Source organism: Microcaecilia unicolor, chromosome 9, assembly GCF_901765095.1.
Source record: "Microcaecilia unicolor chromosome 9, aMicUni1.1, whole genome shotgun sequence".
NCBI classification, from domain to species: Eukaryota; Metazoa; Chordata; class Amphibia; order Gymnophiona; family Siphonopidae; genus Microcaecilia; species Microcaecilia unicolor.
The window spans coordinates 168,930,508-168,955,729 of record NC_044039.1 but is presented as its reverse complement, the minus strand read 5'-3'; the positions used below and the strand labels follow the sequence as shown (position 1 = coordinate 168,955,729).

The 25,222-nt window shown below is 40.7% G+C and overlaps 1 protein-coding gene across 1 annotated transcript in view; it reads left to right on the top strand.

The window, feature by feature from the left end:
• The first annotated feature begins 1,588 nt into the window (after window positions 1–1,588).
• The window catches only part of GCH1 (GTP cyclohydrolase 1), a 61,442-nt gene continuing 37,808 nt past the window's right edge, over window positions 1,589–25,222 (top strand). Inside the window, exon 1 of the mRNA XM_030214761.1 lies at window positions 1,589–2,100. Within this exon, the coding sequence (XP_030070621.1) occupies window positions 1,764–2,100 (337 nt within the window). The 5' untranslated portion in view covers window positions 1,589–1,763. The remainder of the gene's footprint in view (window positions 2,101–25,222) is intronic.

The following is a 25,222-nucleotide window of genomic DNA, read 5'->3' as shown; positions in this document are numbered from 1 at the left end:
AAAGCCCTAGCCTTCTCAGCCTCTCTTCATAGGAAAGTCGTCCCATCCCCACTATCATTTTCGTCGCCCTTCGCTGTACCTTTTCCAATTCTACTATATCTTTTTTGAGATACGGAGACCAGTACTGAACACAATACTCCAGGTGCGGTCGCACCATGGAGCGATACAACGGCATTATAACATCCGCACACCTGGACTCCATACCCTTCTTAATAACACCCAACATTCTATTCGCTTTCCTAGCCGCAGCAGCACACTGAGCAGAAGGTTTCAGCGTATCATCGACGACGACACCCAGATCCCTTTCTTGATCCGTAACTCCTAACGCGGAACCTTGCAAGACGTAGCTATAATTCGGGTTCCTCTTACCCACATGCATCACTTTGCACTTGTCAACATTGAACTTCATCTGCCACTTGCACGCCCATTCTCCCAGTCTCGCAAGGTCCTCCTGTAATCGTTCACATTCCTCCTGCGACTTGACGACCCTGAATAATTTTGTGTCATCGGCGAATTTAATTACCTCACTAGTTATTCCCATCTCTAGGTCATTTATAAATACATTAAAAAGCAACGGACCCAGCACAGACCCCTGCGGGACCCCACTAACTACCCTCCTCCACTGAGAATACTGGCCACGCAATCCTACTCTCTGCTTCCTATCTTTCAACCAGTTCTTAATCCATAATAATACCCTACCTCCGATTCCATGACTCTGCAATTTCTTCAGGAGTCTTTCGTGCGGCACTTTGTCAAACGCCTTCTGAAAATCCAGATATACAATATCAACCGGCTCCCCATTGTCCACATGTTTGCTTACCCCCTCAAAAAAATGCATTAGATTGGTGAGGCAAGACTTCCCTTCACTAAATCCGTTTAGAGTGGGACTGAATATTGCCCAATGTCAGTAATTAAGAGTGAGCCTCCAGGCGAGCCGAGGCTTGTAAAATTAGCACCGGGAATGTGAGAGGAATAACTTCACCTATCGAGTGAGGCTTCCAGTGCAGAGCAAGGCTGTGCTCAGTACATCACCTTATCTCAAAAAACTCCATTTAAAACAATGATTAACCAAGTAGACCCAGGAAAGCCAACAAGTTATGAGAAATTTGACCTGCTTGGACCTACTGGACACTGTTGGCTGCTGGACTGACTCAGCATGGTTATATTATGTTCTGTGCTTTAAAACAAGGCAGGTATCTCCTTTTAACAGGGTGCTACTTTGGGAACACTCATTATTCAGCCTATATTGACTTGCTGGAGAGATAAGCCTCCACCTATAAAGCAATTATTTGTATGGGTAGGAGTCTATGCTACCCGTACCTGGGCTATGCTCCCTAGTTTGGAGTCAATAGGAGAAGATTCATCTTTTTAAGTCATTCAGGTAATTTTGGTTTTATCACATCACTCATAGCTCCAACACACATAGAAACAAAGGGAAAAAAATGTCTATATAGTGCATAGGCATAAATAAGTCAGGAAAAGTAATGAGAAGGCCCTGGCTTTTGCAACTTCGCCCTTTTTGCCGGGGTTTGCTTTTCTATGGGTAGCAGCGGAGCGGGATCGTGGCTTTTATTTTAGCCTTATTTTTAATCCCGGACGACACTCGCTCTGATCCTCTTAGAGGGGCCGCCGCGAGCCGCTGACGCACGGTCTCCGGCAACCAATGGCGAGCGCCTGAGCCGCTGAGGCTGAGCACGAGCTCCATAAAGTGAGCGGAAGAGAAGGGCGCGAGGACAGTGCGCGCTTCAGGGTTCCCAGGCGGCATGGAGAAAGAGAAACCCCGAGCGCTGCCGGACAAGCGGCTGGCTAAATGCAACGGCTTCCTGGCTGGAGAGAAGGAGCCGGTGCCCAGCCTCGCCCAACTGGAAAAGACCTGGCGTGCTGAGGGGAAGAGCCTAGAGTCCGGAGACAGCTGGCGGGAGGAGAGGACGCGCAGCGAGGAGGACAACGAACTGAACCTGCCCACCCTGGCCACTGCCTACACCAACATCCTGCGCTCCCTGGGCGAGGACCCGCAGCGACAAGGGCTGCTTAAGACGCCATGGAGGGCAGCCACCGCCATGCAGTACTTCACCAAGGGCTACCAAGAGACCATTTCGGGTGAGTTGAGTGCCTTTTCCTTTCATATTGCTGCCAACAGCCCTTCTTAGGGGCAGTGGTGGTGAACGAGTCCCTGCATCCCTGCTGTCAGTACACTGAATGTTACTGGCACACGTGCTCCAGTGTTTACACTCAGTTTGTGTATTTGTGTGTTCCAAGTTTAAAAAAAAGATCGTACATTGGGTATATAATGCTCTGGCCCTGCCTAGTTGAGACTTTATATAGAGTTCCAATTATGGGAGAAAAATCAATGAATAGGCGGAAACGAGCTGTTGTCCTTAAGTGTGTGAGTTTGAAACCTACTGGCAAATCTCGCTGCCAAATTTTTGTAGTCAAGTACTTTCCAGCCTTAACTTGTAGCTTTTCATTTCCAAAGTAAGGACGACCATTCTGGATGCTTCAGTTAGCAAACTACTGGATTTGCTCATCTGGATCGTGGATATCTGGGATAGAGAGAATGCCAGTGGACTAGCTAGCATTCGATGTTAACTCATCCTTGACCACCTGCCTGAGGAAGAGGGGTCCGGGATAAGTAGGGCTGTCTGCTGGAGAGGGGCTATTCATCCTCCCGGCACGCTAAAGCTGAAGAGTTAGAAATGAGGGGGTTGCCGGGGACCTTCCATTTCTGGTCATCGGGTAGTTAAGAGGAATGCCATTTACCACATTATGACCAATAGAAATCAAACAAAATAAAACATGGAAAAGAACATATTTTCTTATTTTCTTTTCCATGTTTTATTTTGTTTGATTTATATTGATTACCTTTAAAAGTGGACTAACACAGCTACCACGCCACATTATGACCGAAAGACAGAGGAGCAGGAGCTACAGAAAAGGAACCCCTGGCATTTTATTTTCTACATTTGTAGATATAGGAAGTTTCAGTGGATAACACTAGGTAATTAAATTGGTGGAACTATATTAAACTTTGTGAAATAAAGTGAAAGCTGGTAGCCATACTGGTTGAGAATTGCTGAGCTAAACAAACAACTCTGATCTCTTGGGCAGGTCACTGCCTCCACTAGTTGCATAATCAGTATACCAAATAAAAAAAAAATTATTGCTTCAGTTCACTTAGGGACCCTTTTACAATGCTACGGTAGAGCTACTGTGGCATTGGTGCACGCCAATCCAGCGGCAGTGCCGCCCCCACTGTCCACCATTTCCGACATGTCAGAAATTTTTGTAATTTGTTGGCACCAGGGACTTACCCAGCAGTAATGGGGCAGTGCCGAGTGCTGCCCGGTTACCACCAGGTTAGCGCAGGAGCCCCTACCACCTCCTAAATAGGATTCCCCCAGGAAATGACTGCGTAGCAAGTGTGCACTTACTGCATAGCCATTTCCTTTTGTTGTAAAAAAACAAAAAAAAAGTACCCAATATCTACTGCGGTAAAAGGGGCCTTGGCGCACAGCAGATCCATGCTCTGATGCCACCGCAAGGCTCCTTTTACCTCACCTTGGTAAAAGGAACCCCCAGAATTTAGCAAACTTGCGCTACTACTAAAGAAAGTGTGAGATAAATAATATGTTATGTGTGTTTGAAAAGAGGCTCAGTTTTACACTGTAACTGTCCATACTACTACTACTACTACTACTTAACATTTCTAGCCTTTAACTTTCAGTTTTTGCTTGGTAAAGATAACAGTACATTTCTTATATTTATGATTTCCAGCGTGCTGAATTATCCTATGACAAAATTTCCCAAAGTTTTAGGAAACAAAAAGTGATTCTGAATAGAAGATTTAAGGAGACAGAGCTGCAGCTAATTGAGTTTGATTTATGTAGAATTTGCTACAGGTATCTCAACACTAAGCAACAGAGTGCTGTTTTTTTTTTTTTTAATGTAGTTTCTCTTATCAAAACCAATCTGAAAAATTTAGAAGCATAGACACCCTTATTTTCCATGAATTAGGCTAGGAGATCCATAAAATATTTAGGATTTAAAAAAATAATAATCAAATATATATACTGGCCACACTATTAAAATTGGATAGCCTTAGAATGTTGGAGTAGTCTTCTAGTCTCAATTCATAGGTGGTGTATATCTGGCCAAAATATCAATGAAAATGTTATAGCAACTGTAGTTGCTACCTACCCAGGAAAGACTTTTGTGATATTCTTCATTTCTGTTCCAGCTCTCTCTTTTGTTATTATATTGTAGTTCCTTTCATTTTCTGAGTTTGATTGTAAACTGCTTTAATAAGTTGCTGCAAGGCGGTTTATCAATTTTTTAATAAACTTAGAAACTTTAAGGGCCTTTACTAAGGTGCACCAGCATTTTTAGTGCATGTTAAAATTAGTGCATGCTAAACGCTAGAGACCTACATATATTCTTATGGGCATTTCTAGCATTAGTGTTTGCAAATTTTTAGCACGTGCTAAAAACACTAGTGCGCCTATAGCGCTGTTTAGTAAACATGGCCCTAAGAATTTGATCCAATCCCTATAGAAAGAGGGGGCTGGAATTTTGTAGCTTGTTTGTTTATATTAATTTTCACATAATAAATTTAGAGAACAGTACTGAATTACAAGAGAGAAAATGTGTATCCATTGCAAGCTAGTCCGCTATTTAGAAGAGAAGATGAAGTACACAATTCCAAAGAAAATACATAATGGGAAAATTTAAAGGTGGCGGAACTGACTGCTGCATGCAACAATTAAGCAGTACCAGACAACTGGGGAGGTAGATCTACCAATATAGCAGCGAGCCAGTCTGGTAGCCAGAAAGTGAGATGTTGGCTGAAAAAATAGTATTGATAAAACTGCAGTGTAACACATCCATGGAACCTTTAACCAAACAAACTGCTTGTAGTACATTAGGTCTTAATAGTAAAAACTGTTGTTTGCAACTTCTGTGTGGATCTTGCCGCATCTGGAATGACCTGAACTTTACATTCAGGAATGCAACAGGACCCAGTCCTATTGCAAACTGTAAATTAAAGTACAGTAGGATGCCAATTGTCTGGACTAACCTTGGCAGAGAGCAATCTGGATGATTGGCCATTTCTTTTTGGAAAAAAGCACACACTTTTGAGAGTTGCATGTTGAGCATTATTTTTTGTTTTCAATAATGGGAAAAAAATACCAAACTCTTTGATGTTGTTGTTTGTTCACCTATCTCTTCAACAAGGCCTACAATGGGAATCCATAACTTAATCATAACACTGCACCACTTGACCCTATTCTGATAGGTATCTTCCTATAACTGTCTGTATAGATCTTTTTCTCATCCCTGATCTTGTTGTAACACCAATTGTATTTGCTACCCTGGAATGGCGATGCCATAATAGGTTTTTGTAAGCCATATTGACTGCAAATAGGTGGGAAAATGTGGGATACAAATGCAATAAAATAAATAAAGAACGGAAGCACTCCAAATATTGAACATCCAGATATTAGGAGTTGGATAATTAGCATCTTTCTGTATGTGGCACTGGCTTCACGCTCTCTTCCTCTAAAGCATTAGGAAATTAACACTGGGAACTCAGAAAGAGGCATGTCTACAACTTCCATTTTGAAAGAAGAGAGAAAACAGTTCTTTGAGGTGTATTGATATTCCTAAAAGTGACCTCATTAAAATCTTCAAGTTTGGCATCTACCATACTTTCCAGTCTTTCAGTTTTATCATGTAAAGCTCCTTCATCTTGCAAGCTGCTTTATCAGAAAGCTAGTAACTCTCTAATCTGTTTTATCAACCATATTAGGGTTCAAGTTTACTTGACTTTTCAGTAAGTCAGCTCTTCTGTGAAACCTAGCATCTGGATGGGTAAGTTTTTAACAACTGTGGAGAAGCATAGGCTGCAGAATGGAGTGAGTCACTAAGGCCAACCAATATTTTGCCCACCACAGAATCTGAAACTAGAGAGCTTAGGCACAGGGCTGGAGATAACTTTGCCCCCTCAAACTAAAAGATGCTCTGTTGCCCCTTGTGGGGAAGGATCTTTCAATCTCTATAATAGTATCCATACATTTTCCATGGTCACTACAGCAGGTTTAATCATTATTTGCTGAGAAGTAGCAGGAAAAACATTGCTGGGGGCTCCTGCATATACCTTCTCAGTCTGCTGTACTACCTGGTTTCAGCACCCAAGAGCTTTCATAACCCCTGCTGCTTCTACCTGTAATGGATCCACCCAAAGCAGGGAAGATAACTACATTGACCACAACTAAAGTTATTGAAACATTCCAAGTCTCCAACTGTTTACATCATTATTGGATCTGTTGGCTTCACCTTGACTTCAGGGCTCAGCATGACTTCAAGCTGGGGAGACTCAGATGGCTCTCCCTACCACAGTCAGGCATCCAAAAGCTGTTCACTGAGTTGCATAAATGTCTTAAGATCTTGGTAGGCCACTCAGTGGGGCACAGACAAGTAGGAACAGGTGAGGCTGAGGGGAAAATGTGACTTTGCACTTCACCATTGGAACAAACAATTCACAAAAGAAAATGCTAAGTTTTTAATGGAATGCTGCCAGCCTTCCCCTGAGCTGCTTTTTTTTTTTAAACTAAAATTTAAATATATGAAGTGATACCATACGGAAGATTAGCAACGTGAATCTTTTTGGGTAGTAACATTCATATTTGAAAAGGCCCTGCTGTACCAAGAGTACAGTATTGCATGCAGGAAATCTAGACAGTATTAAATATAGACATTTGACACTGATTTGCCTACTTATAAGTTAGGACTGGAAGCAAATTAGATTTTTACAGAGCGAACAAAGTCAATTCTTACTGCAAATGGTCTAATTTAGGGATTAATCAGCTGGTAACTCAAATGTAACACTAGATCAGTTAATAATAGTGGAGTCATTAATGGAGCCTTGATATGATTTCTAGAGATACCATGTTGTTTATGAGCATCCAGAATGTTAAGCTGCACTAAATATTCTGCTTTAGAGACAGAAATTTTAGAAGAGATTCAACAGATTTATTCAACATTTGATACACCATATAATATATTGAAATGAAGCAGTTTACAAAGAGTCTAAAAAACATATCACTATACATACATACATAAATTAATTAAAGAGAGAGAGGAATATCTTGAAGTCCAATTAAAATTTATAAAGATATGCTATCACAACTCATAACAAAACCTGAGGAGACTTGGGAAATGAGCTCCCGGGCAGCCACAATATGTTTATTATTGGGGGGTGGGGAGGGGGGGTGGAGGGAGCTTTTTCAGTTCCACTTGGCCATAAATGGAGGGAGGAGTCTTCTGGGGGTTGAAGAACTCACCAGGAGCAAAGTTCCAGAATCCTGGTGCAGCTGAGAACCCTGGCAGTGTTGCCCCAATGCCAACACAAAGCTGCAGGAGCTGGAGAAGGGCCAGGCTGCAGCAGCTCTGAGAAAAGCTATAGTAAGAGCTGCAGGACTATTCTAGAATCATGTAGGCTGTGAAACATGTGGAGCAGACTGCAGTCATGGTGGCAGGAGAGAACTGTGGAGGCACTGTTATGATTGTTTATATAGCTGTTGCTGAGGGGAGAGTATTGAGACCAGTCTGAAGGAAAAAGTCCAGAACCAAATGGAGTCTATGGTCAGAAGAGTAAAAGGCCTACCAAAAAGCTCCATTGAGGGGGAAAAGGAGAAACGAGATGGGATTTGATATACCACCTTTCTGTGGATGCAATCAAAGTGGTGTACTTATTTTGTACCTAGGGCAATGGAGGATTAAGTGACTTGTCCAGAGTCTCAAGGAGCTGAAATGGGAATTGAGTCCCCTTGGTTCTCAGGCCACGGCACTAATCATTAGGCTACTAAGATTGCAAAAAATTACCCCAAATAAAGATCTGAGTCCAGAAGGAGAGAAGTTGCCAGAGGCTGTGCTAAATTGGGGAGCTAGAGGAGCCACAGTGAGCCCTGCAGCTCAGGAAGCTGGGAGAGCGACTGTGCTGAGCCATGGAACTTGGAAGCATAGTGTGTCAGCTGCTGAATGAGGTGACTCCCCAAACCCATCTATGCCATCTCTGAACTGGTAGTAAGTTTTTGGCATTACAAACCATCATTTTGCTTCTGGGCATTGCAGCGCTGCCATTTGAGCATTAAGCTTGAATAGTTACTGACCTCATTAGCATCCTTTTTAAATACATTACAATGCTATTTGCAGCCATCTCTGGTGCACACAGCACCAGTGCTTGAGCTCTCGGCATTCAGGGCTGTATAATGTGCATCGAAATCCGGCACTAACCCCTTTGAGCGTTGGCCCCTCAGTCCTCAAAGAGCTGCAGAGAGGAAAAGGCTGCAAGAGACTGAGACATACTGAAAACCCCTGGAAAAGATGCTGAGTGAGCTTTGCAGAGTCCCAGCAACTTGTATCCAGCTCTAAGGTGACCAGAGAGGCTGTTTAAGAGAAAATTGAGTCACACCAACCCTTTGATGATTGCTAGTGGAGATAAGAGTATTGGGATAGGCCAGAGTGCCCAGTGTTCCCGGAACACTTGACTCAAACCTGAGGCAATGTCTAGGGAAAGTGAAAGACCCTGGTACTTACATGTGTGTGTGTGTGATTGTTGTGGGTTACCACATGACCATGTTAAGGAATTGTGAGGTAATATACCTGTTAGAATGCGTGTTAGGGAATTTTTTCTGGGAGGTGTGATGTGGGTGTGGTAGGAGCACATAGAAGCATCAGTGCATACTAGATAAAGCACGCTAATGGATTAATGGCTAAGTTAACGCTGGATCACTTGGCACCTCCTACTTAGGAGTTGCTAACTGCTTCCATGTCAAGTCCTAGCAGTTAATGCGTGCTAATGACTATATTAGCACAGGACCTGCATAAAACATTCTCTCAAAGAATAGCGTTAGATTTGCTGTTAACATGAGCTAAAGTCCAAGTTAACTGCAAATCCTAATGGCCTTTAAAAAAAAAAACATACCCCTTTGATAGCAAATACCAAAAGAACATAAGAGTAGCCATACTGGGTCAGACCAATGGTCCATCTAGCCCAGAATCCTGTTTTCCAAGTAGTGGGCAAGCAGTTGCTTCCCCTTGTTTGTCTCAATAGCAGACGATGGACTTTTCCTCTGGGAACTTGTCCAAACCCAGATACACTAACCGCTGTTATATCCTCTGGCAAAGATTTCCAGAACTTAACTATTCATTGAGTGAAAAAAATATTTCCTCCTATTAGTTTTAAAAGTATTTCCATGTAACTTCCTTGAGTGTCCCCTAGTCTTTGTACTTTTGGAACGAGTAAAATATTGATTTACTTCTACTCTTTCTACACCATAAGTACATACGTATTGCACACTAGGAGAGACCAAAGGTTCAAGCCCAGAATTCTGTTTCCAACAGTGGCCAATCCAGGTCACACTCTGAACATTACTCAGGATTTTGTAGACCTCAATCATATCTTCCCTCATCCATCTCTTTTCCAAGCTGAAGAGCCCTAACGTCTTTAGCCTTTCCTCATATGAGAGGAGTTCCAACCCCTTTATCATTTAGGTCACTCTTCTTTGGACTTTTTGTAATTCCGCTATATCTTTTTTGAGAGAGGTGCCCCCCCTTTAATAATATGTGACTGAACTTAAAAAAAGAGAAACCACTAATTTTAAATTGGAATTTTGGTGCAGGATCTGAGCCTATATTTTACATGTGAGTAGAAAAAAAAGGGGGCACAGAAATGGGAGGTTCATGGGTGGCATTTGGGTGTTCCTAGCATTTATGTGCATTATAGAATAAGGGGGCTATGCACCCAATTTAGGCATGGACATTTGCACTACGTTTCAGTTGGTGCAAATGGCTGCGCCTAAAGTTAGGTGTGAGTCCCAAGCTTAAGGGCTATTCTATTAACCAGACCTAACTTTAAGCACAGCTTTTAGAACAGCGTGTTTTTTTTTTCCTATGCCATATATAGAATTCACCCCATGGTGCAGGAATCTGTACAACCTAGACATATTTGGCCTTGCTGAATAAGTGAGGAGAGATTCACACTTGGCTTTAGAAATACTCCTTTTTGTAATCAGCAGTAGAAGATGATGAAAAACTGAAGAAAGTATATTTCCTATCATTTGGCAAATGATTAAAACTTAGATAATAAAGCCGATTTGTTGTAGAAGGTGAGGTAATAGAAAATATATCGGAGCTGTATATAATATCCAAGACTGGAATAGCAAAGAGGCGCTGAGCAGGGCCATGCCAACACGGTAAGCGCCGCAGGGGGGCGTCTGCCTTCAAGGGCACTGTGCCGTAGTTGTATTAAAAAAAAAAAAAAACTTACTCCTCCGCTCCATCCCCGATTCCCCGGCGCTTTAAATTTACCTCTCTCCGCCGCCGACATCTGTGCAGCGTCAGTGAAAGCACTGCCTGTCTGACGCCTCTCCACCAGCCTTCCCTTCGCTCGTTCATTCTCTCTATGTCCCGCCTTCTTCTGATGTCATTTCCTTGAGGGCAGGACACAGAGGGAATGAACGAGCGAAGGGAAGGCTGGTGGAGATGCGTCAGACAGGCAGTGCTGTCACTGATGCTGCGCAGACGTCGGAGGCGGAGAGAGGTAAATTTAAAGCGCCAGGGAATCAGGGCACTGATAGTCTGCAGGGGGGGGGGGGGGGTGCCAGAGACCCTAGGCACGGCCCTGGCGCTGAGAGCCTTGCAACAAAAGAGATCAACAGAAAGCAAACACTGAAAGTCCAAACAGGTTCATACCTCTGTGAAAAAACTACTGCTGAAGTCATCTTGGATGATCAGTTTTGCTATCCGGGCTAAGCCTTTCTTGTCCCTGGTTAGCTGTTTTATGTTACTACCCTTGATGCAGCCTTATTAGCGATGGCCACATCAGGTCTGTACGAATAAAGAACCTTTTGTTCTCTATAATATCCAAGATACATAAGAAAAGCTGAAGTAAGGCTGATACATTAACTCAGCGTAAAGAGTAAGTGTCAAAAGGCTGGCTGTGTAGCAGGTATTACATTTAAATGTGTGTTTTATAAAGGCAAGCACAATTCTCTCCCCTCCCCCACCCTTCAATTTTCTTTTTGTAAGCAAAGACAAATACAATTAGAGCTATGTGGTTAATGATCTGAACTAGATTTGCATCTTTTGCACAGAGGCAAAAGCTATTAAGTGTTTCATAGGTAGAAGCTTGCTATGGTAGAATTATTTGGATGGCTGAATACAAGCAGTTCATATCTTTATGTATAGTGCTTACTATTTGCAGGCTCAATGTGGCTTACATAGTACCGTGATAGCGATCGCCAATTCTGGTATGAGAAATAGAGTGGTATTGCATTAAAGTTCATGAGTGACAGATTAACCCTAGAACGCATGACGTTAAAAATATACATATTAACGTCATGGGGGCCTTTTAGGCCCCCATGCACATAATGTAGAAAAACACACTTAAATAACTTTCACAAGTTTATTTCAAAATTGCTCAATAAAATATGAATAGTGGACAACATTTTAATTATAATTTTTCACAGAAAACACCAAAAAATCTTTTTTTTCCCAAATTTCACGCAAAGACATGAAAACACACAAAAATGCATAGAAATCTATAGCAAACTAGCTGCAGCTACATTTTTATTCGAACTTTCTTTTCTATTATATTAGTCTTCCAAACAATTCTGACATGTTATATTTTCAGAAGAGTGTTCTTTGCAAACAGTTTCCTTACAAGTGGAACAATATCGCTCAGTTTTCCTCTCTATGTTTCTTGGACACATGAAACAACGCTTTCGTTTTCTTTCTCCTGGCTCTGGAGTAATCTGAAACTGTACGCCACACCGTTTCATTGCTTCTTTAGTTTTCTTTGGCAAGCATTTCAAGTCGCTTCGCTCTATCATGTGAGGTATTACAAGTTCATGACAAAGGTCCTTCAAGAATAAGCGTCTCCTGTCCTTCCTCTGTGCATGAAATTCAGGATGAGTTTCTGTATAAATAATGAATGAATTTAGGGCTGCTACATCAAGCATATTTGAAAATAGTACTACAGGCCATCGTTTTGTTTGCCTCTTACACGAATATTCTCCCACCATCTCATCCATTTTATCTACACCTCCTTTTGTTGCATTGTAATGCAGGATGATTTCTGGTTTCAATTTTTGGTTATTGCTGTCAACACTGCAATCGTGATGCATGGTACTGAGTAAAATTACAGATTTCTCCTTCTTTGCCTTGTAAGATACCAAAGTCGCTTTGTTATTGAATCCAAAGACACTCTCATAAAGTGCTCGCTGACGATTGTGTTTGAGTGCTGCTGGAATTTCTCGTCTGTTTTGCTTTATAGTACCAACAAGTGTAATAGCTTTTGCAAGCAGAAAATTGCCTAGTTCAACATTGGTGAAATAATTGTCCATGGTGATGTTTCTACCTGAATTGAATATTGGAACAGCAAGAGTTTTGACTATTTCAGACCCCAGATCCTTCTGTACTGGTGCACCAACCTCTTTGCCACAGTAGATTACGCCATTTATGCCATAATAATTTGCAGAATCACACATCCAGAAGATTTTTATACCGTACTTGGCTGGCTTGCTGGGCATGTATTGTATGAATTTGCAGCGTCCTCTGAACGGTACAAGTTGCTCATCTACAGTAACATTAGTACTAGGATTGTAAAGTTTTGTGCAATGTTTGATAAATATGTTCCAGATATAACTGATAGGGGCTAATTTGTCTGTTTCAAACCTCGCTGCACGAGTTCGCTTATCATCAAAGCGAATGATCCTTCTAATTTCCTCATATCTGCCAACTGACATTGTCGCCTTATAGTGTGGATCAGAAAGTGGGTCCAGAAATAATTCTCGTATTGGGACATCATGAGGCATATTTTCAAAGCACTTAGCCTTCCAAAGTTGCATAGGTTTCTATGGAACTTTGGAAGGCTAAGTGCTTTGAAAATATGCCTCCATACGATTTTTGACTCCCTGCCAGCAGGAAAAGTCCAATATATACATAAAGTTCCTCTTTTGAGATATTTTTCCAGGACTTATTTTTTGCTGAAGCAATACGTCTTCCTTCTAGGTTTGAACATAATAGGACCTCTTCTGCAATATTGTCAGAAAAATAAGTACAGAATACATCTTTAGGGGTAAAGTAACTGGGACTTCCCACAGCTCCTTGAGCCTGTCTCACAATATTGTGTATTGGAGTACGTCCGACTAATGTAGGATTACTGTCCCAAAAAACATTCGTTTTGGATGTTCTACTTATCACTTCTTGAGGATCCACTAGATTCACTTCTTCATCATCAGAAGAATCACTGGATGAGGATGTTTGATTAGCTGGTGGCAGATATTCTTCATCAGACAAAGATAGTTCACTTTCATCATCGCTTTGAAACATAATCGCTTCAATCTCTTGGTCAGTCAGACACTTGGAGGAAGACTGTGCCATTGCTGACTAGATGTTAGAAAATGAAACAGATTTCCTCTCAACAGCTTATCTTATCACAGGTCCTTCAGCAATTAGCTCACAGTGTATACTGTCCTCAGTGTTCAGAGGACCTGAGGTGATGTCATGGCCTTATCACTCCCTCCAAAAATCACATGACATCCTCACATGTTATTATCCACACCCTGGCCCCTCCACCAGCATTACTGAGTACAAATAAAGTAACTTGAGACACAAACACTTCTGAGAACATGATAAAAACAGCGGGGGCCTAAAAGGCCCCCAATTCGTACAGATGTAGTTTTCACCAAACAAGCATTGTTACACCATAATGCCTATGAAAAAAAATTATATGAACAACTGGATATTATCAACAATGACATACTTGAGTAATACCTTGAGTTTCAAAATTCTAACTAAAGTAATTTTGCAGATAATAGCAAAAATGTAAGCAATATGCGTTCTAGGGTTAAATTAGGTAGTCAAGGAGGAAGAGTTAAGTTTTGTCCAGTTCTGGCATAGGTTTCGTTGTGTTGCAGGGTTCAGGTGTTTAGGTTGGATCGTTATGGTATGCCTTTTTGAACAAATTGGTTTTTAATGATTTCCGGAAGTTTGTAAGTCGTTCATTGTTTTCATGATGTTTGGTAGTGCATTCCATAGTTGCGTGCTTATGTACGAGAAGCTGAATGCATATGTTGATTTATATTTTAGTCCTTTGCAGCTTGGGTAGTGGAGATTTAGATATGTGCGTACTGACCTTTTTGTGTTTCTGGTTGGTAAGTCTATGAGGTCTGCCATGTACACCAGGGCCTTGCCGTGAATAATTTTATGAACCGGGGCGCAGATTTTGAACGCAATTCATTCTTTGATTGGGAGCCAATGCAGTTTTTCTCGTAAGGGTTCGGCGCTTTCGTATCTCGTTTTTCCAAATACGAGTCTGGCTGTGGTGTTTTGGGCTAATGAACCCTGTTTGACATAAGGTTGGTGATGACTGGAATGTTAATATTTGTTTCCAGGGGTAAGCAGGTGCATACAGCCCACATTCTTGGGGGAATTACGAAAGGGAACTTTCAATATTTAAAAAAAAAAAAAAAACTTTTAATATTTAAAAAAAAAAGTACATTGCAGAGTCATGGAATCGGAGGTAGGGTATTATTATGGATTAAGAACTGGTTGAAAGATAGGAAGCAGAGAGTAGGATTGCGTGGCCAGTATTCTCAGTGGAGGAGGGTAGTTAGTGGGGTCCCGCAGGGGTCTGTGCTGGGTCCGTTGCTTTTTAATGTATTTATAAATGACCTAGAGATGGGAATAACTAGTGAGGTAATTAAATTCGCCGATGACACAAAATTATTCAGGGTCGTCAAGTCGCAGGAGGAATGTGAACGATTACAGGAGGACCTTGCGAGACTGGGAGAATGGGCGTGCAAGTGGCAGATGAAGTTCAATGTTGACAAGTGCAAAGTGATGCATGTGGGTAAGAGGAACCCGAATTATAGCTACGTCTTGCAAGGTTCCGCGTTAGGAGTTACGGATCAAGAAAGGGATCTGGGTGTCGTCGTCGATGATACGCTGAAACCTTCTGCTCAGTGTGCTGCTGCGGCTAGGAAAGCGAATAGAATGTTGGGTGTTATTAAGAAGGGTATGGAGTCCAGGTGTGCGGATGTTATAATGCCGTTGTATCGCTCCATGGTGCGACCGCACCTGGAGTATTGTGTTCAGTACTGGTCTCCGTATCTCAAAAAAGATATAGTAGAATTGGAAAAGGTACAGCGAAGGGCGACGAAAATGATAGTGGGGATGGGACGACTTTCCTATGAAGAGAGGCTGAGAAGGCTAGGGCTTTTCAGCTTGGAGAAGAGACGGCTGAGGGGAGATATGATAGAAGTGTATAAAATAATGAGTGGAATGGATCGGGTGGATGTGAAGCGACTGTTCACGCTATCCAAAAATACTAGGACTAGAGGGCATGAGTTGAAGCTACAGTGTGGTAAATTTAAAACGAATCGGAGAAAATTTTTCTTCACCCAACGTGTAATTAGACTCTGGAATTCATTGCCGGAGAACGTGGTACGGGCGGTTAGCTTGACGGAGTTTAAAAAGGGGTTAGATAGATTCCTAAAGGACAAGTCCATAGACCGCTATTAAATGGACTGGAAAAATTCCTCATTTTTAGGTATAACTTGTCTGGAATGTTTTTACGTTTGGGGAGCGTGCCAGGTGCCCTTGACCTGGATTGGCCACTGTCGGTGACAGGATGCTGGGCTAGATGGACCTTTGGTCTTTCCCAGTATGGCACTACTTATGTACTTATGTACTTATGACTGAATACTTTGAAGTTTATTTGCTTTTTGATCCCCGGCACATTAACTTTGGGGTCCTTTTACCAAGCTACGGGATAAATGATCCTGCGCTAGCAGTGGGGAGTCCATTTGTCCTGTGCATCAGGGCCCTTTTTACCACAGCAGGTACAAAAGACCCCAGATACACGTGGCCATGCGGTAGGAACTCATTGAGGTGGATATAAGGGCTCCAGCGGTAACTGGGCGGTGTGCGGCGATACCTGATTACCACTGGGTTATTGCCGTGCAGGTCATTTCCAGAGGTTTTCTTTTTCCCCTGGAAATGGCAGTCACTTGGGGTGGGACTATTGCTGGTGGCCACGTTGGGTTTCCTGCTGCTCTGTAAAAGGGCCCCTCAGTAACATCAACATGACTTTGAAAACATTTAATGGAAAAAGGATCAAATTGCTTTGATTGTGAGAATATTCAATGATAGCTATATATAGTAGCTTAGGAAAGGAGTCTCCTGTAGCTTGTTAGCACAAAATATTTTATACTTGCACATATATGCATTAACTTATTTTGATGTATTATGTACTATTATTGATGTAGCTTATTGTAAACTGCTTTGAGTTGAACAATTTGAAAAAAGGTAGCTATAAACATAATGTAGAATGTTTCACATCTGTTTCACAATTTGTCTCCTTTTTGCAAGATGACTCCCACATCAACCTGCCTTTCTAAATTTTAGTATAAAAAAGTAACTTGTACGCCTTTAGGTCTTTGCAGTCTTTTAAGGTACGCAATTTCTTCATCTGGGTTGTACTCTCTAATTCTATAAAATTGGGACTCTGGCTTTATGGTTGCATGTGCAACTGACCTTATTCTATAAGACTGGATGCCCAGCTTTGTGCTAACTTAATTGGTTCTTAATTGGAGTTAGCCAATTTATAGGCTTAAATTGGTGGCACTAATTTGCAATTTCAGGCATAATTGACCTTGGTAGCTATTCTAAAATGTTTCTGTTGTGTGCAACTTTTAGGGGGTGTGGCTATAGGAGGGGCATGGGCAGTTCAGGGGTGTGTCTGAGTTACACACCTAGGTTAGAATACTAGGGGTTATCCCCTGGTTTCTATATAGTGCAACTTTTGAGTTGCATACACAAATCTGGTCATATTCTGGATACATCATAGGTATTCCTGATATTGATTTATCCTTGCCATTTTTAGGGCATAGACCATAGAAACCTGCCCAGCACTGGCCTTGTTCTAAATTTTCTGAAGTTGTCAAAGCCCCTGAATAACTCCACTCCAACCCATCCAAATCTATTCCATTGACCATCATAACACTATACAAAATTGTTCTCTCACTTCAAATCTCACTCACTGTAATTCTTGTAATGTATGCAAGCCACATTGAAAAATAATGTGGGATATAAGAACCAATAAACAAATATGCAGTTTGCTTTTTCTTCTCACTGACTTGGTCCTCATTCAAGTGCTGTCATCTGTCCTTGTCTGCAGGTTGACAACCCACTTTTACTACTTCGCTAGTCTTCTGTAAGTTTAGGTCCCATAACACTAATCTGACTTGTGTTGAATAATAGGGGAGAATCACAGAAGTGAGTCATATGGCTTTTTTTGTACATACTCATTTCATGCATGCATAATTCCTGACCACTACTTAAGATCATGCAAGCATTCTTAATCTATCAGCCTAGTTGTCACATGCAGTTGATCTATTGTTTCAGGATAAACATTTCTGTTGTGTAAAGTAATTTTTTAAAGTAGTGGATACAATAGCTTGTAGTCCAACTGCCATGTTCAGGTTTATTCTGTTTTGCTAATCATGCATTTGGGTGAGCCTAGTGATGTGAAACCTACTTGCTACTACAATCCTTTTCGGTCTAAAGAACTAATTTTACTTTTTTTTTTTTTTTCCCAGTTATGACTTTAAATGTCGTGCATTAATCATATATGGGACTAGATTCTATATATCACACTTAAAAATTTGGCCTTGAAATGAATGAAATTCACCTAAGTGCATTCTATAAAGTATACCTCAGTATAGAATAAGCCTAAATTCCCACATGGTATATAGAATACGGCGAGCAGACATAATGGCACATAACTCAAGTCACAGCGCCTAAGTTGGGCATAGAGCAGTTCTATTCTATAACCCTGTGCATAGTTTTCCAGAACGCCCACATCCCCCCTCCCATTCCATGCCCATAGCTAAGTCCCCTTTATGGCAGTGTGCACGAATTTATGTACACCACTTTGCAGAATATGCTTAGTGGGTAGTGCATGTAAATTCTAATTAATGCTGGTTAGTGCTGATAATTTCAACTAATTGTGATGCACATTTGTTATGGAATACACTTTGTTGAATTGGGATGCTATATGTTTCAGTGCACATTAACAAATTGTTTAAAACATTTGGTTCTTCAGACCCAATGATTTTTACTAACAAGTATGCTTTGTTTGACTCTGGGAATATTTTATACCTCTTCCCCCCCCCCCCCCAATACTAAAGGTGAAGTGCACTGTCCACTGCGACTGTTCCTGATGCCTTCAAACATGCCGTAGTCACACCACTCCTTAAAAAATCTTCATTGGACCCTACCTGTCCTTCCAACTATCGCCCCATCTCCCTCCTCCCTTTCCTATCCAAGATACTTGAACGTGCTGTTCACCGCCGTTGCCTTAACTTTCTTTCATCTCAAGCTATTCTTGATCCACTTCAATCTGGCTTTCGCCCCCTTCATTCAACTGAAACGCTTGCTAAAGTCTCCAATGATCTGTTCCTAGCCAGATCCAAAGGTCTCTATACTATCCTCATCCTTCTTGATCTTATCTGCTGCTTTTGACACTGTTGATCACAGCCTACTCCTTGATACACTGTCTTCACTTGGATTTCAGGGTCTGTTCTTTCCTGGCTTTCTTCTTATCTTAGCTTTTTAGTGCATACAAAAAATTAGTGTGTTCTATATTCCTATGGGTGTCTCTGTATCACATTAAGCTTAGCTTCATATCTGCATACATCCAATTAGACTATTGGCTGAAACTACAAAATATCTTGTACATGTGAAATAGTCTCAACAAATGAGAGTAATGCTATGGCACTCTTACTTTAGTCAAGGTACAGTTTAGCTAAGAATGGGTTTCATAAATGTATTAGAATGGGTTTATGTATGACTTGACACACAAGTATGCCCAGCATTACACTGTGTATTATGAATTTTAACTGCTGGATGTAATTATATTCAGCTTAAATATGTAGCAGGTATGTGTTTCAAGGATACTAACATACTGTTTCAGGTTTTTTTTTTTAATGTTCTAGAGAAGTAGATCGGCAACAAACTTCACATATGCTTGTAAGATGTTCATGAGCTGAAGGAGAACAGTGCAGTTTGAAGGCATATCCCATGCACTCTCTCTCTTTTGAGGATTAAAGTTTGCAAATATTTCAACCTAAAAATTTAGCTATATTTTAGGTATTAAGTGAAAATATGTTTTTAGTCCATCTTACATGGATAATGTAATTCAATTATTTCTGTTCACTAATATGACAACTTTAAAAGAAAACAATGAATTACTGCTCTCATCCCTTTTATACCAGAAGATGCCTGGATCACATCTTCATTTGGCCGTATAATGTAAAATTCATCTCATCTTGAAAGTAGTCCAGAAAATAACTGATCTTATAAGCCAGCCAAAAGTAAAGGCACATAATTCTATACATAGTAAGTTGTATTATTATTTTTCTTTTCAATAAAAAAAAGTTTACCAGGTGCAAATGTCTCCAAAAGGAGGCAAATATAACTAGAAGTTGCCACTCAAGAAAAAGATGTCATCATGGACAATACAGTCATCTTCTCATTGTGCAGCAGCAGCCAAAAAAGCAAACCATGCTAGGAATTAGAGGTGGCATAATCTTTATTTTCAGGCTCTCTATGGTGTGACCTCACTTTGAGTATTGTGTGTAATTCTGGTTGCCATATCTCAAAGATATAGTAGAATTAGAAAAGGTTCAAAGGGCAACCAACATGATTAAAGGGGCTGGCACACTCTCTCATATGAGGAAAGGCTTAAGTGAAGATATTTGAGGTCTACAAAATACTGAGTGGAGCAGAACAAGCAAACATAAATTGTTTACTTTTTTCAAAAAGTAGAGACTAAGTGACAATACATGAAGTTACGTAGTAATATTTAAAACCACATCAACTCAAAAAAGGGGGAAGACAGACTAGATTCTACAAATAGCGCCGAGAAATCATTGCAGAAAAAATGTAAGCACTGAGTCTATTCTCTAAAGAATCTGTGCCCTTTATAGAATAGCAGCTAAGTGCATTAACAGCACTGATTGATTGGGTCTAGTTTGTAATAATGAACATAAACCCTGGGAACGCCTCCCTGCCATGCCCCCTTGAATCTGTGCATAATAGGATTTCTGTGTGTTATAGAATACGATGTGTGTGTAAATTCCAATTAACTCCAATAATTGGTTGTTAGCAGCTAATCATTGGCACTGGCACATTGATCAATTAATTTGCACACAAATTGGCAATGCATGCTGACTTGTGCACACAAATTTAGTCACCATATATAGAATCCAGGGGTAAGAGTGAAGCTTCAACATACAATTCACATATAAGAGGACATCATAATATAGGTCGTACAAGGAAAGAGGATTTCTTATAGGTATGACCAGGGGTGTGCTGGTAAATTGTTAACAGGGGGCTCTCTCTCGCCAGCAAAGTAAAAGAGAATTCAGCAGGGGCCCAAGCCCACATTTTGGGATCCATTTGTTAAAGTAGCCATGGAGAACCGGCTCCCAAAATTCTTAAAAACTTAAAAAACGGCTCTCGAGAGCCTGCTCCAGCACACCACTGGGTATGACCTATTAAAAATCCAAACCCTTAATAAAGATTTCAGTCATCTGATCTCTAAAGTATAACCCACACCTTAAACACATGTGCCCAAGTGAAATCACCAAACATAAAATTTCTTAAAACAAAAAAAGCAGTTACTTATCTGAAATAACGCTGCACCAGTGATCACCTGACGCCAACATAGTGCCATCAATAATTGCCAACATGTAAATTTAAGATGCTATACATAAGGCATATCAGGGTTTTAAGATACATTCTTTGTGCCACTTGTATCATTTATAAGAATCAGTTGTCAATTCACTACATGCACTAAATGTAATTAGAAAATAGCATAATATTCAATCATAAAAAAAAACATTTAGAAAGAAGCACCATTCATACAAAACTCAATTTACATACTCGTTTAAATTGGCTACAGTGCAGCACAGCTCTAATCTGCTCAGGGTGGATCTCACAAGGATGTAGCAACAACTGGCATGAAATGTTAACTCAGTGTTCCCTATGTCCAAAATGACAAAACTGGTTTGCTGTCACAGAAATATGATATAGAAGGCCAACCACACGTGCACATATAAACGTATAAAGATCAATCCTCAAGACAGAGGAGAGGCTTCCGGGTTAGCGCTGCCGCTTAGTAGCTGCAAGGAGATTGTTGAGCGGCAGAAGGCAGGCAGTGTGTGCGAGCCGAAGATGAGCCTGCGACCGGAATCGCTGCTGGGCGGGCCTACAAGGAGGGTGAGGGAAGATGGTGTGAAAGTTGCGGCACGCCATGGGGGAAGGGATGATGATGGGGACCGGAGCCTGTGATCGGAATCGCTGTGCTGCTGCTGGGCGGGACTGACCCCAAATTGTGTGGGCCCGGGCCCGCCCGTGGCTGCGCCCCTGTTTTTTATGTAGTCTGTTTTATCTGGTTAAGTGCTGAATATTGATTCTTAACCAGGTAAGTGATGACTCTCCCCCAGACCACCCACAAAATAGCCAGGCGTTAACTGACAAAGCAATTTAAATGGCCAGGAGCCTCTCCTTGCAGTTTAAATTCCCTTAGAATGTTGACAACATTGTTTATAAATTTGCTATAATTTTCTAACTCACAAATCCAAAGGGGTGGGGTGTTACATCGGCTTTTTCTTTTTCTCCTTGGTCGATACTATTGCCTAACTCCAGAACATTATTGGTGTCTTATGTCCCTTGGTGACTCATGCAATCATAACTAGGAGAGCAATAATTCTGGGTGAAATGATTAAAAACTGGGGAATATTCATGCAGTTAAGGATGAATAATCTGATGTTGACAGTTGTGTCTCTTATTGAGTTCAATGATGACATCAATTTTACACCTACCTGAGAGGGAAGGACTTGGGCTATGCTAACGCTGCACTGTTCAGCTGCAAATTCGCTCTATTTGGGTATATCAAGAATCAAAGAAACTGCTGTAACTTGTACAAAATACAGCAGCTAAATTTCGATATTAGGTTAGACATGATACATGTTCTTTTTTTTTCAAGACCATTGCAACAGTGACTTCCTGTGGCTGGCTGCAATTTAAGATCATGTTCCTGACCCACAAGTGATCTACGGTGGATCTCCACTGTACTTAACTTAGTGCAGAAATATAAAACCTTGTGAACACTGATCATCACAACACTGAAGATGCCACATTTACCGTTGGGGACACTATATATAGACAACCCACTGTACTGCATTTAGCAGTTTGGGCAATTTGAATTAAAGAATGAAAGTAATGGTTTTACAAAACTGATTTAAAAATTCACTCTGTGCAAACTTGTTGAGTAGATAATTTTACTGATTATTGTCTTTGGCCTTATAGGTCATTAACACATTTTAGGGTGGTGGGTTTCTCTTTTTTTGCTTGTGTGTATGGTTTTACTTTAGTGAAATTATTTGTAAGCTACATTGACCTAGTTTTGCCCCATCTTTGGGCTTTTATCATAGAAACACAGCCATTGACAGTCTGCCCATTTTCTATGCGCCTAGTGTTTCATAGGTATTGTTTGACTTGTGGTGATTGTTTGACTTGTGATGGTCTGGTCTTTACCACTGAAGTCCTTTTCTCTCTTACTATTTTGACTCATTTAATGTAATATATGCCAAAATCTGTTCAGGTATACCACACTTTCAGTGAAAGTGTCTCGCATTTCTTTGGCACTTCTCTCCCATGAACTTCAAATGATGATCTGTTATCTTTGAACTATTCTCTCTTTGAAAAATGCTGGCTTCTGGTAATTGTTCAAAACCTGTTAGATAACTTGAATGGTTGTATCATATTTCCCCTTTCCTTTCTAGTAAGTACCTACTTAATGCTTTTACTTTACACACTGGTTATTGAGCGATCCATGCAACATTGTTGTGGTCCTCTATTTGAACAAAGAAAAACAATTAGGGGGAGACCAATGTAATTCCAACCAGGGGAAACTACTTATTGATACTAAAAATATGTGAGATGCAAAGGCTAAGTCCAAACAATCACGAAGACTAAATGGACTCGACGCAGTCCTGCGTTTTGCCGTGGCAAGCACCTGCCTCAGGAGTCAGAGATATTCCAGTCTAGTTGACAAGGCAAAATTCTTAGCCAGTGAATGGCAGTACAGGGATATCAGCCAATAAGTCGCACTATAACATAAAGCTGTAATGCTGTCAAAATTATGAAACAACGAAGTGTATAAATGAGATTATAGTGTGACTTATTGGCTGATATCCCTGTACTGACACTCGCTGGATAACAGTTTTGCATTATCAACTAGACTGGAATATCTCTTAACTCCTGAGACAGGCACTTTCTGTGCTGAAACACAGGACTGCGTTGAGTCCATTCAGTCGTCTTGATATTTTGGACTTATATCAGCCTTTGTATCTTACATATTTTTAGTATTATCAATAAATTGTTTTCCCTGGTTGGAATTACATTGGTATCCCCTTATTTGTTTTTCTTTGTTCTTGTGTTGTGCTTTTTTTTTTTCATTGATCTCCTAAACTGGATACAGTTTCCCAAGGAGGGAGCTCCCTTGACTTTTTTTTTTTTTACAGAAGTAGTATTACTTCCAGCCTCCAAGATCATGTACTAGCACCTGTGACTTAAAATCAGGATCCTGCAAGGGAAGATTTCAAAGCAATTCAGAAACGTAATGCTCTACTGATAATTATGTGACACTTTGAACTCATGAGCCATAAAACTGTTCAGCTTGTTGCCACCTTTGGATCATTTATTAGTCCCTTACCCTTCTCCACCCCCTATACAGACTGTTACTAGAATGCCTTTTATGATTCACTTCATGGTAGATGCATTTCTTCATTCACTTCTGACATAAGGAAAAGATTATTAGCTCCCAAAAGCACTCGAATGGATTGTTAATCCATTGCAGTGGTGCAACTTTTTAAAAACTTCTGTATGTTCAGTATATAAAAACAGGTACCAAATGTACAAGTATAGTATTACTATAACATTATAACTCCTGTAATTTATAGGAAAGGTTGGACTGTCTATACACACACATAATATAAAACTCTGTAAGACATCAGTTCTTTACATCTCGCTGCGCTTTTCCTACTAGATATATAATTGTACTTGATCCTTTAGGGTTGTTGTGAGTATAAGTTGAAATACTGCTACAGATGCTAGAAAGAAAAACTACCACAAGCGCCACTGAATATCCACAGTTGGGTGGTGACAGGTGATTTAAGTGGGCAGGAGAGGCTCCTATCTGCTTAAATCACTTAGCATTTCGGCCCCTAAATATTTAAGTAGACTTTGACTATATTATTTGAAAAGTCTGGAAAGCTGGGGTCTGATTTCATTGATGCTAAGGAGCAGATGAGTCGATTGTATAAATTTAGGGCTGACTCTGGTTTGGTGGGATGTATAATGTGTGTTTTAGCATAGGTTTTTGTTTTTTATTGTAATCTGTTCTGAGCTTAAGGCTGAGTGGCGTATAAATGTTTCTAAATTAAATGACTGGAGGGCCAAAATAAGGCAAAAAAAATTTTCATTCATTTTTAGCACTATTATAGTCTGAGGCCAGACCCAATGAAGCTACTCCAAGGGGGGGGGGGGGGGGGGGGGGAAGCAGAAGTCACTTGACCAATCATGTTTGAAACCTTTTGACAAGCAGCCAAACAAGCCTATCCAAGTCTCACTTCTGTCACATTTGATGGCAGATTGAAACTGAATGTATCAGTAGTCCAGCTCATTTTCTTTCTTGGATTCAGAAAGGATGATAGAAAGGTGCTGGCTTTAAACTTTGCAGGTCAGTAAAAATAAAGAATCTAAAGAAAGGAGATGAGATTCTGATGGACAGCACTGTTTTGCCATCAGTATGAGAGAACAGAATAAAATGTCTCAGATTCTTTGGGTCTATAGAAAGTTTTTGGACTGAACTTGATTTATGTACTGTCTTTTGTTTGCTGTATGTAGTAATAATTTGTGTTTTTATTGTGTTTTTGTACTCCGCTCTGGATAAGTGCAAAATATAAATTTTAATTAAAAAATGAAAATTCTGCTTGGGACTGGTCAATAGCTCCTCTAGGATAGGGGACTAGGACACATGAACCTTTTTAAAGCTGCATTGTAGTCGCTGTTTCAGAGTATAGAGGCT